The 14,569-nt window shown below is 38.8% G+C and overlaps 1 protein-coding gene across 2 annotated transcripts in view; it reads left to right on the top strand.

The window, feature by feature from the left end:
* The window catches only part of LOC106872989 (nuclear pore complex protein Nup107), a 36,531-nt gene that overhangs the window by 20,162 nt on the left and 1,800 nt on the right, over nt 1-14,569 (top strand). For both annotated transcript variants that reach the window (XM_014920179.2, XM_014920178.2), the window contains exons 13-25: nt 546-659; nt 1,365-1,538; nt 2,609-2,808; nt 2,965-3,013; nt 4,733-4,802; nt 4,928-5,043; nt 6,150-6,285; nt 6,514-6,674; nt 7,445-7,547; nt 8,523-8,611; nt 9,719-9,790; nt 11,136-11,309; nt 11,873-11,941. In XM_014920179.2, coding sequence (XP_014775665.1) covers nt 546-659; nt 1,365-1,538; nt 2,609-2,808; nt 2,965-3,013; nt 4,733-4,802; nt 4,928-5,043; nt 6,150-6,285; nt 6,514-6,674; nt 7,445-7,547; nt 8,523-8,611; nt 9,719-9,790; nt 11,136-11,309; nt 11,873-11,941 — 1,527 coding nt within the window. The remainder of the gene's footprint in view (nt 1-545; nt 660-1,364; nt 1,539-2,608; nt 2,809-2,964; nt 3,014-4,732; nt 4,803-4,927; nt 5,044-6,149; nt 6,286-6,513; nt 6,675-7,444; nt 7,548-8,522; nt 8,612-9,718; nt 9,791-11,135; nt 11,310-11,872; nt 11,942-14,569) is intronic.

Raw genomic sequence — 14,569 nt, 5'->3', positions numbered from 1 at the left:
GCATGTCCCAATACATCCCCACCTTCGTTTCTCTCATTTTTACTCTCTTCATCTTACTCTCCAACTCACTCTCCTTTGTTTTCCATTTCTTTTAGAGAAACGTTGTCATCTGCTGGTATTGATACATCAATTAGGAAGCATTTTTTTCCTTCATGATCTTTGACTACTATATCTGGCCTATTAGCCTTAATTTCTCTATCTGTGTGTATTGGCATATCCCAGAGTATGGTTGCTTTCTCGTTTTCTGTGACCTTTTCTGGCGTGTGCCTATACCATCTTTTTTCTATTGTTATTCCATAGTGTTGGCATAGCTTCCAGTGTGTGTATGTCCCAGCTCTGTCGTGTCTGGGCAACCAGAGATAATATGATTTATTGTTTCTTGTCCATCTCCACGTATTCTGCATATTATTATTATTATTATTTAGGTAAAGGTCTGAGCCAGGCAGATAACATCACTCAGTTGAAGAGTGAAGGATTGGTAATTTGTTTACATAGTTGCAATATATGTTAGGAATAATTACATCTCTTTTAATGTCTATTATCAGGACCCTGATGCTCCTTTACGTCAAGGAAAAGCACTGGACGACCTCGATCAGGAAGATGATCTTATTTTACTGCAGCGAATGTTTGCCTGTATCCGAGCTGGAGATATAGAGCAGGTATGTTACTTGGAATGGTTTTGTGAAGAGCAACTACATATATATAACATGATATTCTTTTGATGTTGAACTTTTGACACAGTTCTGTACAAAAAGTCCAATGAGAAAGAGATTATTAGATTGGATGTGTATGTAAACAGACTGGCTGCATCAAGTGATGTAGACACCTCTACTAATCATCATCAAATGTTTGTTGTCTATTCTGGCCTCAGTTGGACAGTTTGACCAGGACTTGTAAGCTGAGGGGCTGCACCAGACTCTAGTCTGATTTGGCATGGTTTCTATGGCTGGATGCCCTTCCTCACACCAACCACTCTGAGAGTGTAATGGGTGCTTTTACGTGCCACCGGCGCAGGTGCCAGTTGCATGACACCGGTATCTGCCACGACTACGATTTCACTTGGCTTTGTGGGTCTTCTCAAGCACAGTATATTGCCAAAGGTCTCGGTCATTTGTCATTGCCTCTGTGAGGCCCAACACATGAAAGGTGCTTTTTATGTGCCACCTGCACAGGTGCCAGCTTTGTGACACCAACAACAGCCACAACTAATGTAACCCCAAAAGGAATCGAAAGTCAATTAAGGGAGTTCATCATTTTTTTTTCCTTGTTGCTTGTAATCAATAAACAAATAGATAAATATGCTAAGTTTATATTTCCACTCTGTTGGTTTACATATCTACATTCTTCTTATCTTTACATTTCAGGCCCAGAAAATCAGTTGCAATCACGGACAAGCATGGCGCGCTGCATCTCTCGAAGGCTGGCGATTATATCATGATGCCAACTTTGAGACGTATAATGAAGAAAACCTTCAACCTGTGGAAGGCAATCTGTTCAGAGATGTGTGGAAACGTGTATCTTGGGCCGTGTGTCAAGAGGTAGAGTTATTAAAAAAACTTATTTGTAATTCCGTTCCTTTGTTGGTTGATGTCTGTCCAGACTATCCTGCAATTACAAATATTGGTAACAATTGGGGTTTTGTTCTTTTCTGAATAATCACTATTTAACCCTTTTGTTGCTCTATTTTTTCAAGTGTCTTCTACTATAGTCCCAGGCTGGTCAAAACCTTGTGAACAGATTTAGTAGATGGAAACTGAAAGAAGCCCCTCATATATTTATGCAAATATATATATAGATAGATAGATACCATCATCATCATTTAATGTCCGTTTTCCCTGCTGGCATGGCTTGGACAGTTTTACAGGAACTGGCTAGCCAAAAGACCGCACCAGGTTTCCCTGTCTATTTTGGCTTTGGCTTGGTTTTTATGGCTGGATGCCCTTCCTAACACCAACCACCTTTAAGTGGACTGAGTGCTTTTTATGTGGCACCAGCATTGGTGAGGTCTGCTTTGGCATGATTTTTTTAGAGCTGGACACCCTTCCAAACATCAGCCACTTCACAGCATAAACTGTATGCTTTTTTTTCACTTGACACCAGCACTGGTGGGGGTCACCAAGTAACTCACAAGAGAAAGATCCTTTGAGAGGTGGGGGTATTGGAGGAGGTGACCTGGTGCCATATGATGAGAGGTTAGAATGTGACAGAGGGACAGAAACAGATTTCTTGCTATAAAAGAGATACATGGTTACCCAGAAGAAGAGAGAAAGAGTAATCAAGAATGATATGTCTTTGTTTGTGTGTGTATGTTTGTCTCCTTGTTTTTGCACTTCTGACTGTGGTGAAATATTACTTTGCTTGTAAGCAGGTGAGTGTTGGTGACAGGAAGGGCATCCAGCCAAAGAAACACTGCTTCAATGAATTCCTTCTGATCCCTGCAGACATGGAAATGTAGGTGTTCAATGATAATGAATGATGCTGATGATGGTTTCTTTTGTTTTTGTTTTGCTTTTTTCTTAGTTCTAATAGAATTGCTAGAATTTTTGGTATTGTTTCTGTTTTCCAAATTTTTCGGTGGAACCACATAGTTGCTCTTCTGTCGTTTCAGAACAGATACAACATCTACGAGAAAGCTATCTATGCTGCCTTCAGTGGAAATCTGAAGGCTCTGCTTCCCGCCTGCCGTTCTTGGAGTGATTATTTGTGGGCATATTTTCGCACCTATGTTGACCAAATGGTTGAAGAAGAAATCCGTCTAAATTGCAGTCGTAAAATGGAAGATCTACCAAATAATTATTTTCAGAAAAGGTTGCGTGTAGTTCTTAGTTTGGCTTTTTCCCTTGAACTTGTTTGGTTTTTTTTTATGTTTCATCATTTCTATTATCTGTAATCATTCAAGGTGGTTAGCTGATTATTATTATATTCTGATAATCCTAAGGGTTTAAATGTTTTTCTGTTTCTTAGGTATTATCCAGAATCAATTTTCTCAGAAATTGAATCAGCTAATAATCCTGTAAGTATGAAAACAATCATTTATTTAATTCTTAAAAAATTGAAATTATCTCTCAGAAAACAAGAACTTTAACCTTTTAGCATCTAAACCAATCATATCCAGCCGAAATATTCTTCCTGCTTTTTGTTCAAACTGGCCTAGTCTGGCCTCTCACACCAACCCTAAAATGTTATTCTAAAAACTAACAGTTACCTCACCAAATTACCAAAGCTATGAAGTAATGTTTGGTTAATTCAAAACAATGGGAATAAATAAGGATTACATTTGAGCTGAGAAATGAACAGAATGCCTAGTCTGTGTCTTGTGGTTACCCACTCCTAAGAAAAGTAGGGAATAGGCCTGAGTATATAAAAAGTATTTGACTTCGTTTTGATAAGCTCCGAAGAGAAGTAGATTTTTTTCTCACCGAAAAGAATAGAGCTGATTCACAGCTGTCAGATTTTTCATGGTTATCAAAGTTGTCGTTTTTAGTTGATGTCACTTCTCATATAGGTACGGGAGTGGCTGTGTGGTAAGTAGCTTGCTTACCAACCACATGGTTCCGGGTTCATTCCCACTGCGTGGCACTTTGGGCAAGTGTCCTCTACTATAGCCTCGGGCCGACCAAAGCCTTGTGAGTGGATTTGGTAGACGGAAACTGAAAGAAACCCGTCGTATATATGTTTGTGTGTCTGTGTTTGTCCTCCCAACATCACTTGACAACGTCCCTGTAACCTAGCAGTTTGGCAAAAGAAACCGATAGAATAAGTACTAGACTTCCCAAGAATAAGTCCTGGGGTCGATTTGCTCAACTAAATGCGGTGCTCCAGCATGGCTTCAGACAAATGACTGAAACCAGTAAAAGAATAAAATAGAGTAATCTGAATGCTGAAGGGTTAAAGAACAGAAAACATTATCCATTTATAAAGCACACGCACGAGTGCCTCACATATACTGCACCTGTGCTGGTGGCACATAAAAAACACCCTTGCTGGCGCCACATATAAAATACCCATGCTGGTGCCACCTGTAAAGCATTCATACTGGTGCCATGTCTAAAGCACAAATGATGGTGCCACATATAAGGCACCTATGTTGGTTCCATATATGAGGCACCTATCCTGGTGCCATATGTAAAGCACCCATGATGGTGCCACCCAGTACACAGTAAATTGGCTGGCATTAGGATTAGGAAGAGCATCCAGCTGTAAAACATGCATGCCAAAACAGACAACTGAAGTCTGGTGCAGCTCCTGTCAAACCGTCCAACCCATGCCAGCATGGAAAAAGGGTGTTAAATAATAATGATGATGATGATATCCATATACCATTATCTTTTCCTTGGTTTCAAAGAAAGATGCTACCAGTTCATGAAATCAAAAGCCAGCCACTAAATCTTGAATATGGAACGTTGTACACTTTTAAATATTACAACACTTCTTTTATATCTTTACGTTAGCTTATCTTACTATAGATTATACTGTTTTATAACACATGCAGTACAGCATAATACAACCAGATGGTTAAGAAATTTGTTTTGCAAATATGAGGTTCTGGTTTCAATTCCATTGCATGGTACCTTGGGCAAATGTCATTTTCTACAGTCTTGGGGCAACCCATCTCTTCTGAGTGAAATTGGGTAGATGGAAACTGTATGGAAGCCTGTCAGATTGTACCTGTAATTCAAAAGGAAAACATGTTAGTGATCTCCAATTTCATGTTCTACGTCTGTTTTTGTAGGAAATACAAGAAGAGAGCAAAATCTGGTTTAATGTGATCCAAAAATATATTGTTCTGAATGATACCAGCAGTAAGTTTAAACTCGAGATTATTATTTTATTTTATTTTATTTTTTAATTAATTAATTAAAAGTTTATTCCAAAGATATAAGGGTTGTCGGTGCTTGTGATTTGAATTTCTGATTTCTGTTATCAGGTTTGGTCGATACCATGCATGACTGGTTGAAGAAAGATAGTCAAATTCCACAGCATTTGGTACGGTTCATGGCTCATTTGGTTTTAGTATTGCGGACTGTTGGTCTAGAAGAAAAGGTAAGAAATTAATTCAAATACACCTTTAATAAAAAAAATAAATCTTGCTTTCACATAGATCACTAACAGTTATGATGATGATGGCTCTCTATCTAACCATATCACAAGCCATCATCATCTGTCCATTTTCCATGCTGGAGTTGGACAGTTTTACAGTGTTTGACAAACTGGAGAGCTGTGTCAGAACCCAATATCCTCTTTGGCATGGTTTCTACTGCTGGATGTCCTTCCTAATGCCAACCACATTAACCATTAAAACTATGAACTGTTAGCTATGTGTGACCATATCCACAAGTATGGTCATTAAATCTAAGTGTTACTCTCTGGTTGTTTCTGCTACTTTCCTTTGGGATTACTGTCTGCTAACATATCTTTTCCTCTTGGCAATAAATGATAAAATTCTAGAAATATCCCAACTCTCCAGAGACACAGATGCAAAAACAAAGAATGTAGGCAATTTAGGGTTACTGGCAAAAAATCTAAAATTTTATCTTCTGTTTGTCCAATTTGTGGCACCTTAAAATACAGGCATTCCAAATAATTAATGATGAACATGAAAATAATTATGACAATAATGATGACAGAACCACCCACCCACCACTACCGCCAGTGCCAACAACAAAGGTGGAATTTTTATTTTTTTCTCTCATTTGAAAATTTATTAATTTCATCTATAACGATTTATTATTCATGTTTATTTTTTTCACATTAAAATGAATTAAGAAACTTTAAGAGAATTGAGGTAAATTATTTTTTGTTGACAGTAAAACTATAGATAAAGCTGCATTTCTAGCTTTATGGTTTCAAATTTTGGCACAAGGCCAGCAAGTTCAGGGAAGGGAGCTAGTCAGTTTTATTGACCCCAGTACACAACTGGTACCTATTTTACCAACCCCAAAAGAATGAAAGGCAAATGTATAAAATGCCACCAAGCATTTTGATCGGTACGCAAACAATTCTGCCAGTTCCCCTCCTTAAAAGCTACAAATAATAACCAGTGGATGGAAAAAAAGTGAAAGGTTGGGCAACCTTCATTTTTTACCATCCCTGGGGGGTCTTTTAACCAAATATTCTACATGCTATCATTATTAAATTTTTTATTCCAGGAAGAGAAATGTAATGAAATTTTACAAGGCTATGTAGATTTGTTAATCCAAAATAAAATGGTGCACCAAGTAGCAACCTACGTTGCCACGCTACCAAGAAGTTGGCAGGCCAGTGCTTATGCTTTGTTTTTGGAAGGTGAGTAAATAAATGTCTTGTAGTTTCGTTTGTTTGTTCAATGTTCAAAACAACAGTTTCCACTTTCTTTTATGTCTCTTTTGAACAGCTTTGATCTGAGCCTAAAACATCACACAATGCTTCATTCACACTTCTGCTACACTCATACACACACACACACACACTTGTATGTTCACTAAAGTTCATCTTTATTCTGTTTTCCTTTTCTTAACTCGTCGATGTAAACAGGTGTAGAGAAGAAGGATGAGCGCCATTTATATTTGGAACTTGCCAAAGAAGCTGGTCTTGCTGTGGATGTCATTACGAAAACAGTTGTTGAGAATATTCGTAAGAGAGATGATCCCATGGTAAACCTGCCAACAAGTAATATTAATTCTACCATATCAAAGGTAAGATCAATGACTGCATACCTGTTCTTGTTGAGCTGTTTCTCTGCATTCTGGCATTGTGGAGTGGGGTTAGTTGATTACCTAATCCACAATACACTACCGGTACTTATTTTATTGGCCCTGAAAAGACGAAAAGCAAACCTGACTTCAGTGGAATTTGAACTCGGAATGTGAAAAGCTGAAAGAAATGCTGCTAAGAATTTTAGCTAGCATGCTAATGTTTCTGCTATCTTGGCACCTTAAGTTAAATAATGGCCAACCTATTTAAGATTTACTTGAACAGTTCTTCACAAGAAAGGGACTACAGACGCTGGGACTCACAGAGAAGATGACAGGGGACCAAGATTCCTTGTGGTTTGCTGTGCTTGAAAAGACATGTCAAGTTAAGTAAAAAATGTGGTTGCCCTTGCATACAGGCTTGACCCCTGTATCTCCCTGCAGCTGAGCATTCCTAATCTTGCAGGCTTGTGGATGCTGGTGCCATGTAAAAGCACCCAGTACACTCTGTAAAGTGGTTGGCATTAGGAAGGGCATCCAGTTGTAAAAACCAGGCCAAAACAGACATTGTAGCCCAGGCAGCTCTTCAGCTGATCAACTCTTGTCAAACCATCCAACCCATGCCAGCATGGAAAATGGACATTAAATGATGATGATAATGATTTCTTCACTATTTCTCTGATTAATGTCATGGCCTTTTCTTCTGTGAGGGCCTCAGTTTATCAAACCCCAATCAATATTTTTTTTTTAATTATTTTAATTTTATTTTTTAGGAAGACAAACAGAAAATTGAAGCTATTGATTGGTTAACATTTGATCCATCGCAGCGATTGGAAGCTGTTAAGCAAGCAAATGCTGTCATGCGAGGTTTCTTGGGTAAGGATATTCTCCCCAATATTACCATTCTATACTAAACCTTTGCTCCTATACCTGTCTACCTGTCCCCTCACCTGTATTTCTCTCTCTCTCTCTCTCTCTCTCTTTTTCTCTTCATATCTACATTATCATATGATATATGGTACACAAGGGCATGCTGAAAAGTTCCTGGCTTTAGGTAAAAGAAAATACAGGAGGATCAGTTAATTATGGTTTTATTGAACATATTCCCCTCTCTGATTCACACACTTATTACAGCAATCCTTCAGTTTTTCTAAGCCCTGTAAAAGAACTGGGAAGATTGGGCCTCCAACCAGGCCTTTCATGATACCCTTAAAGCCAGGAATTTTTCAGCTCCCTCTTGTACATATCCAAAAAGGCATTTGGGATTTTCACCACCAATATATACCTACATGACTACATATTGTCTCCAGTTGGCTATACAACACAATTTGTGTCCTTATATTTTCAAACACAGATCATGTCATACAGCCAGCTGGAGACGATGTCTCCTGGGGATAAATTACAGCAACATTCGTCCTAAACCAGGACTGCCATGTTATGTTGGCAAACAATCTTTACTACAAAGTACTGTTGCTGAATATCTCACGTTGTGAGATTTAAAAAGAGTAATTTTCTACATTATTTTTGTTTCAATTAATTTTGAAAATAATGAAAAATTTAGTAAAACAACTATCATTATAAACCGTCTTTCAAACTTAAATTAGCATGAAGTTTTAATGAAAGGTCTTATTTTAGTTCACTTTAAGAACTTGAAGATTGTATTAAAGAACCAGGGGTGGTCTCAGGCAGATTGGTAATGCAAGAGTTAAATGGGAAGCTTACCAAGAGCCTCATATTCTTTGTAAATATTGCAAGAAGAGCTTGCAATAATCCTCATATTGTTACTAACAGTTGTAAGTATAAAGCTCTCTGGGATCCATGTATTAAATATTCGTTCTTTGTGTATTATAGCCATGAATAAACCAACAGCTGCAAGACAAGTCTTTGAGAAACTGCCATCTGATTCTGTTGGCATTATCACAAGAATCTGGCATGAGAAGGTCAGTAAATAATTACATCAATAATTTCACGTTAGCTGTAGACTTAATGATCTATCGTTTATATATTTTATATGGCATTTTGTAAATTTTAGTGGTGTTGCTTACAAGCTTTCTGCTGGCCTGTCACTGCTTAACTGCATTTAGCATTTACAGTGGTGACAGTAACAGAGGAGGGCCTATGTAACTAGGACAGAACAAATACCACACAAGGGATTTTTATCTGAAAGCTCAAGTGTTATTGGTTTGCTTGTCTGTGTAGTTAAGAGCTCACTTTGCAACCACATGGTTTCAGGTTCAGTCCCATGTACAGCGCCTTGAGCAAGTGTATTCTACTATAGCCTCAGGCTGACCAATGCTTTGTGTGGGAATTTGGTAGAAGGGAAACTGTGTGGATGGCCATCATGTATGTGTGTGTGTGTATATTGGTATTTGTGCCTACCCCTCCCGATCGTTGCTCAACAACCATTGTTGGTTTGTTTATGTCCCTGTAACTTAACGGTTCAGCAAAAGAAACCAATAGCAAGAACCAGACTTTAAAAAATAAGTACTACAGTCGATTTGTTCAACTAAACCCCCAAGATGATGCACCAGCATGGCCACGGTCCAGTGACTGAAATAAATGTAAAAGAAATGATCCATTCATCATCATCATCATTGTTTAACGTCTGCTTTCCATGCTAGCATATGTACATACTCACCTCACACACACATGTATAGACACACCTATGGGCTTCTGCACAGTTTCCATCTTCCAAGTCCCACTGACATAACATCCATCAACCAGAAGAGATGGGAGAAGACATTTTCCCAAAGAACTGCATGCAGGGACCAAATACAACATCACTTAGTTATGAAGTGATCTTCTTGTCTTTTATAGGCACAAGGCTTGAAATTTGGGGGAGGATGATCCAATATATATATGTCTGTGTGTGTGTGTCTATGTGAGTGCTCATAGATAAAATATATACATACTGCCTGTATATAATGTATGCAAATGTTGTTCCTGCATGAAATAGGAGAAAACCTAGAGTGCCAGAGGATGGTACCACTATCAGTATTTTGATTAATTTTTTTCATTTGTTGTTTCTTTTTTTAACTTTTATGTAGTTTGGCTCTGAAGAACTTGCTACTCATGAAGAGAATGTTGTGAGGGAATATCACTGCATCAAGGCTTGTCTGGTAAGTTTCTCTGTTTCCCCTCATCATTTGTTCTTGTAGCCCCTGTTTTTCCTCTGATCCCTTCTGTACTTCGGCTTTTTTTTAGTTTAAAAACACTGTTATTGCCAATAAATTTGTTTTCATTTCGAGTGTGTGTTGGCACGTAAAAGCACCCGCTACACTCTTTGAGTGGTTGGCGTTAGGAAGGGCATCCAGCTGTAGAAACTCTGCCAAATCAGATTGGAGCCTGGTGTAGCCATCTGGTTCACTAGTCCTCAGTCAAATCGTCCATTCCATGCTAGCATGGAAAGTGGACGTTAAACGATGATGATGATATACATACATATGTATATACACACATTCATATGTGCATATGTATATATAAAAATTAAAATTGAAATTTGTATGTTGGGTATGTCCCTAGTAGTATGCTGATAGAGCATGTTCACTGCTAATGGCTACCTGGTGTCATCCATAGTAATTGCACAATCATTGCTGGATCTACATCAGGAATTCCTCGGTGTACGCTGGGTATGATAGAAGCAATAGAGACGGAAAGTAGAATGTACAGGAAACTTAATTGATCACAACAATCGTTTTGACACACCCTGCATCACTCCCTCCTGGGCAGGAAACCATTCAATTAATTTCAGTACATCCCATGGTGCAGAAGTACCTCATCAGGTGATGTAATAATGTATTTTACACGTATAGGCGTAGGAGTGGCTGTGTGGTTAGTAACTAGCTTACAAACCATATGGTTCCGGGTTCAGTCCCACTGCATGGCACCTTGGGCAAGTGTCTTCTACTATAGCCTCGGGCCGACCAAAGCCTTGTGAGTGGATTTGGTAGATGGAAACTGAAAAGAAGCCTATCGTATATATATATATATATATATATGTATGCGTGTGTATATGTTTGTGTGTCTGCGTTTGTCCCCTCAACTTCGCTTGACAACCAATTCTGGTGTGTTAGAGGTCTTGGTCTTAGGTCCACTCATGTCTAGAAACTGAGGTTGGGGGTAAGCAAGGGCATGCTTCCCTTAGAAAAATCCATCTCCAAAAAAGCCTCATGATAGCAAAGGAGAATGGGCACCAGCCAGCCCAAAGGTTGGGGTGGCCTGCACCTGCCTACCTCGGTTGCTATGGCATTGAGGTAGATCCGGCTACCCCCATTAATGGGGACAAAACCCAGATTTTAAAACACTGGATGATGATGATGATTGCAGACAAGAGTTCTTTTGTACATCTTTCATTTTTGTCTTGTGTTATCACTCTGTATTATTATACTAACAATCACCATTCTTTTTTTCTATTATCACTCGTAACTCTTATTCTAACAGCACCATTTCATATTTCTTCCTTAGGATGCCATTGAGTCTTTCAACGACTGGTTTGAATTATATCACCACAGCAAACCCTCTGCTCCAGAGAGGCCGGAAAATGCTGACTTCAAAGACCGGATAGCTTATGAACATGAATTCAAGCAGTTTGAGATTGAACTGGACCAATGGAAACATCGGTTCACTATGCAGACAAGAGTAAGTATTTTAATTGACTTATATTCGTTGAGCTCAGTTGTTGATGTACAAATTGGATTAAACACAAAATGATGTCTTTGTCTGACTATAATCCACCTAAGACCTCCAGCGGTCAATATTGACCATATATAAGGCGGCAAGTGGGAAGAATCATTAGCACCCTGGTAAAAATGCTTAGCGGCATTTTTCCCAGCTTAGAGTTCAAATGTCGCCGAGGTCAACGTTGCCTTTATATTTTGATTAATATAAAGGTTGATTTATCGTTTATTGTTACAATTGTTTATAAAAATACCCATGGCTCACTATTCCTGTAACAAGTTGTGTGGGGGCAGAATCTGCCAAGATATTCTCCAGAGGATTCCTAACAGAGGCCATGATCAGCAAATATTCTGGCTGGATTCTTTAACAAGACCAAGTGTTTTGGATATGCAACCATCTCACTGGTGGTCTTTTCCAAGGTCTCCTGCCAGTTTTGGCCTTACCCATAAAATCTGTCCTGTGATTCTTGTCTCAGATATTTTTAAATGAACAATCAATTAAATATTAAAGTATTTTGTTTTCAGACAACCAAAGGTAGAATCTACAATGTCCTGCTATTTCCCGAAGGAGGTTGGATGGTTGACAAACGTAGTGTAAGTATCTCAACCCTTTTAATGCCGACCCACCTGTGACCATCCCCAAGTTTTATGACATAATTGTAATCCTCCATCTAAATTTTATGCTAATTTGTTCCAGGCCCCAGCTTAATAATTAGAACGTTATTTTAATAAATTCTTTTGTTTCAGTGATTTTTGACTGGCCATACTGGGGCACCACCCTGAAGGGTTTTAGTCAAACAAATCGACCCTAGGACTTATTTTTTGAAGCATAGTCATTATTCTGTTGGTCTCTTTTGCTGAATCACTAAGTTATGGAGATGTAAACACACCGACACCAGTTGTCAAATGGTGGTGGGGTACAAACACAGACACAGAGACACACACGCTGATATATAGGAAGGGCATCCAGCCATAGAAACCATGCCACAACAGACAATTTTAGTCTGGACAGCTCCGTGTCAAACAGTCCAACCCATGCCAGCATGAAAAGCGGATGTTAAACGATGATGATGATGATATATTTCCTTCTACCAAATCCACTCACAAGGCTTTGGTCAATCCAAGGCTATAGTAGAAGACACTTGCCCAAGGTGCCACGCAGTGGGACTGAACCCGGAACTATGTGGTTGGGAAGCAAGCTTCTTACCACACAGCCACTCCTGCGCCTTCTTCCTTGTTTTGAAAATTAATTGAAACAGTGGCAGCATATGTTAGCACGAATATGGTAATAAAACGTTTGAAACTCTCGTTGTGTTTACTTTAAGATTAACTTTCCTTGTGTAAATTCCTTGCCTGCAATTTAGTCAAACTACCAATTCCTGTAAAAGTGTGACTTGTCTACTGCCACCATTACCAGCACCATCATCATCACCACCACAATCATAATGTTATTTTTCTATTGGTACAGTCTTTGACTTCTCGTGTTGTTTATGACACCAAACATCTTGAGATACAACATCCACCTAACCATTTGAGTATGCCATGGACTTAATTTTGTTGAAGCCCCTGCCTGCTGATTATTCATGTACATTAAGGCCATTTAAGGTCTTGGTCCTACAAGAGCAAAGACCTTAAATGACCTTAGCTAACCTCCATCCTTTTGATACCAACCTGCCTAAAATTAACTGTCATGGGTCCTTTGATGTAAACCTCTTGTTTTAAAAAGAGATCTAAATTAAAACCCTCCATCAAACTTTCACATTATGTTCCAAAGACCAACTCAATAATGAGAAAATCATCATCATCATCATCATCATCATCATCATCACCACCACCATCATCATCATCATCATCATCATCATCAATCAGTGTCTGTTTTCCATACTGGCATGAGTTGAATGGTTTCACATGGAGCTATCCAGGTTCTAATTGTCTGCTTTTGCCATGGTTTCTTATTTCTTTACTGCCCACAAGGGGCTAAACATAGAGGGGACAAACAAGGACAGACAAAGGGATTAAGTCGATTACATCGACCCCAGTGATTAACTGGTACTTAATTTATCGACCCCGAAAGGATGAAAGCCAAAGTTGACCTCGGCGGAATTTGAACTCAGAACATAACGGCAGACGAAATACTGCTAAACATTTCACCAGGCGTGCTAACGTTTCTGCCAGCTTGCTACCCTATGGCATGATTTCTTTGGTCAAATGCCCTTCCTAACACCAACCACGCTACAGAGTGGACTGGGTGCCTTTTACATGTCATAAAATAAAGACAGTACATTTCAACAGAGGTTATGGTCACAAAATGGTTAGTACCCTAAGCTAACCTTAACCAAGACCTTAATTGCATCATGCTAACAAAAATCTCATTCCACCTTTTGTATATCCTTTGGTTTTATTACGTATTCCTTTCTACGTATCAAGTAAGGTCACTTCCTTCCCAGATCATATTGGAATGTATGCTCTGTTAATAATTAATACTTTGGTCGTTGCCATGTCGACCATCTGGATCTTGACCTACAGACCTTATTTAGATGTTGCTAAGAACAGCCATATCTGAAGTCTTGTATTTTAGCCTCGACAACCAGTTGACAACAGAACTTATCTGAGAACAGAACCCTAGTGAATGTCTATTTCTCACAGTCTTTACTGCAGTCGTTATGCACAACCCCCTTGGGTGTAATCTTCATGACCCTCACAAGTCCCTCCTCTACTGTTTACACACTAGATTATGGTGTGTTGTATGTTTGTAGCTAAGGACTTCTCTGGCAATTGGCTCTCTAGAAATAAGGCATCTCTGGTTGCATGTTCTGTTACAAACCCTAAATGCATGCCTTGCTCCAAATTCACTGTGAATTTGTAAGTACTAGACTTATTACAAAGAATAAGTCTTGGGATCAATTCGTTCGACTAGAGGCAGTGCTCCAGCATGACCGCAGTCAAATGACCGAAACAAGTAAAAGAATAAAAGAAGATATATATACATATATATATATATATAGAGAGAGAGAGAGAGAGAGATGTACTTGCATAGCAAGTGACCTGATCTGAGATCGTGTGCTGGAACGAAAACAATTGCAGCGTGGAAGGTGTTTATAAGCCGTTTAAAATAGCACAAAATCCGTTAGATTCACTTCAACATTGAAATTTAATTTGTCAAAATATTTTCGTCGCTTTGAGACCGTGACCTGTTCACTGACAAAATTCTGTGCTGCACAG

This window comes from Octopus bimaculoides, chromosome 22 (genome assembly GCF_001194135.2).
Source record: "Octopus bimaculoides isolate UCB-OBI-ISO-001 chromosome 22, ASM119413v2, whole genome shotgun sequence".
In the NCBI taxonomy this organism is placed as follows: domain Eukaryota; kingdom Metazoa; phylum Mollusca; class Cephalopoda; order Octopoda; family Octopodidae; genus Octopus; species Octopus bimaculoides.
The sequence above is the reverse complement of the archived record's forward strand: the minus strand, read 5'-3'. Positions and strand labels throughout refer to the sequence as shown.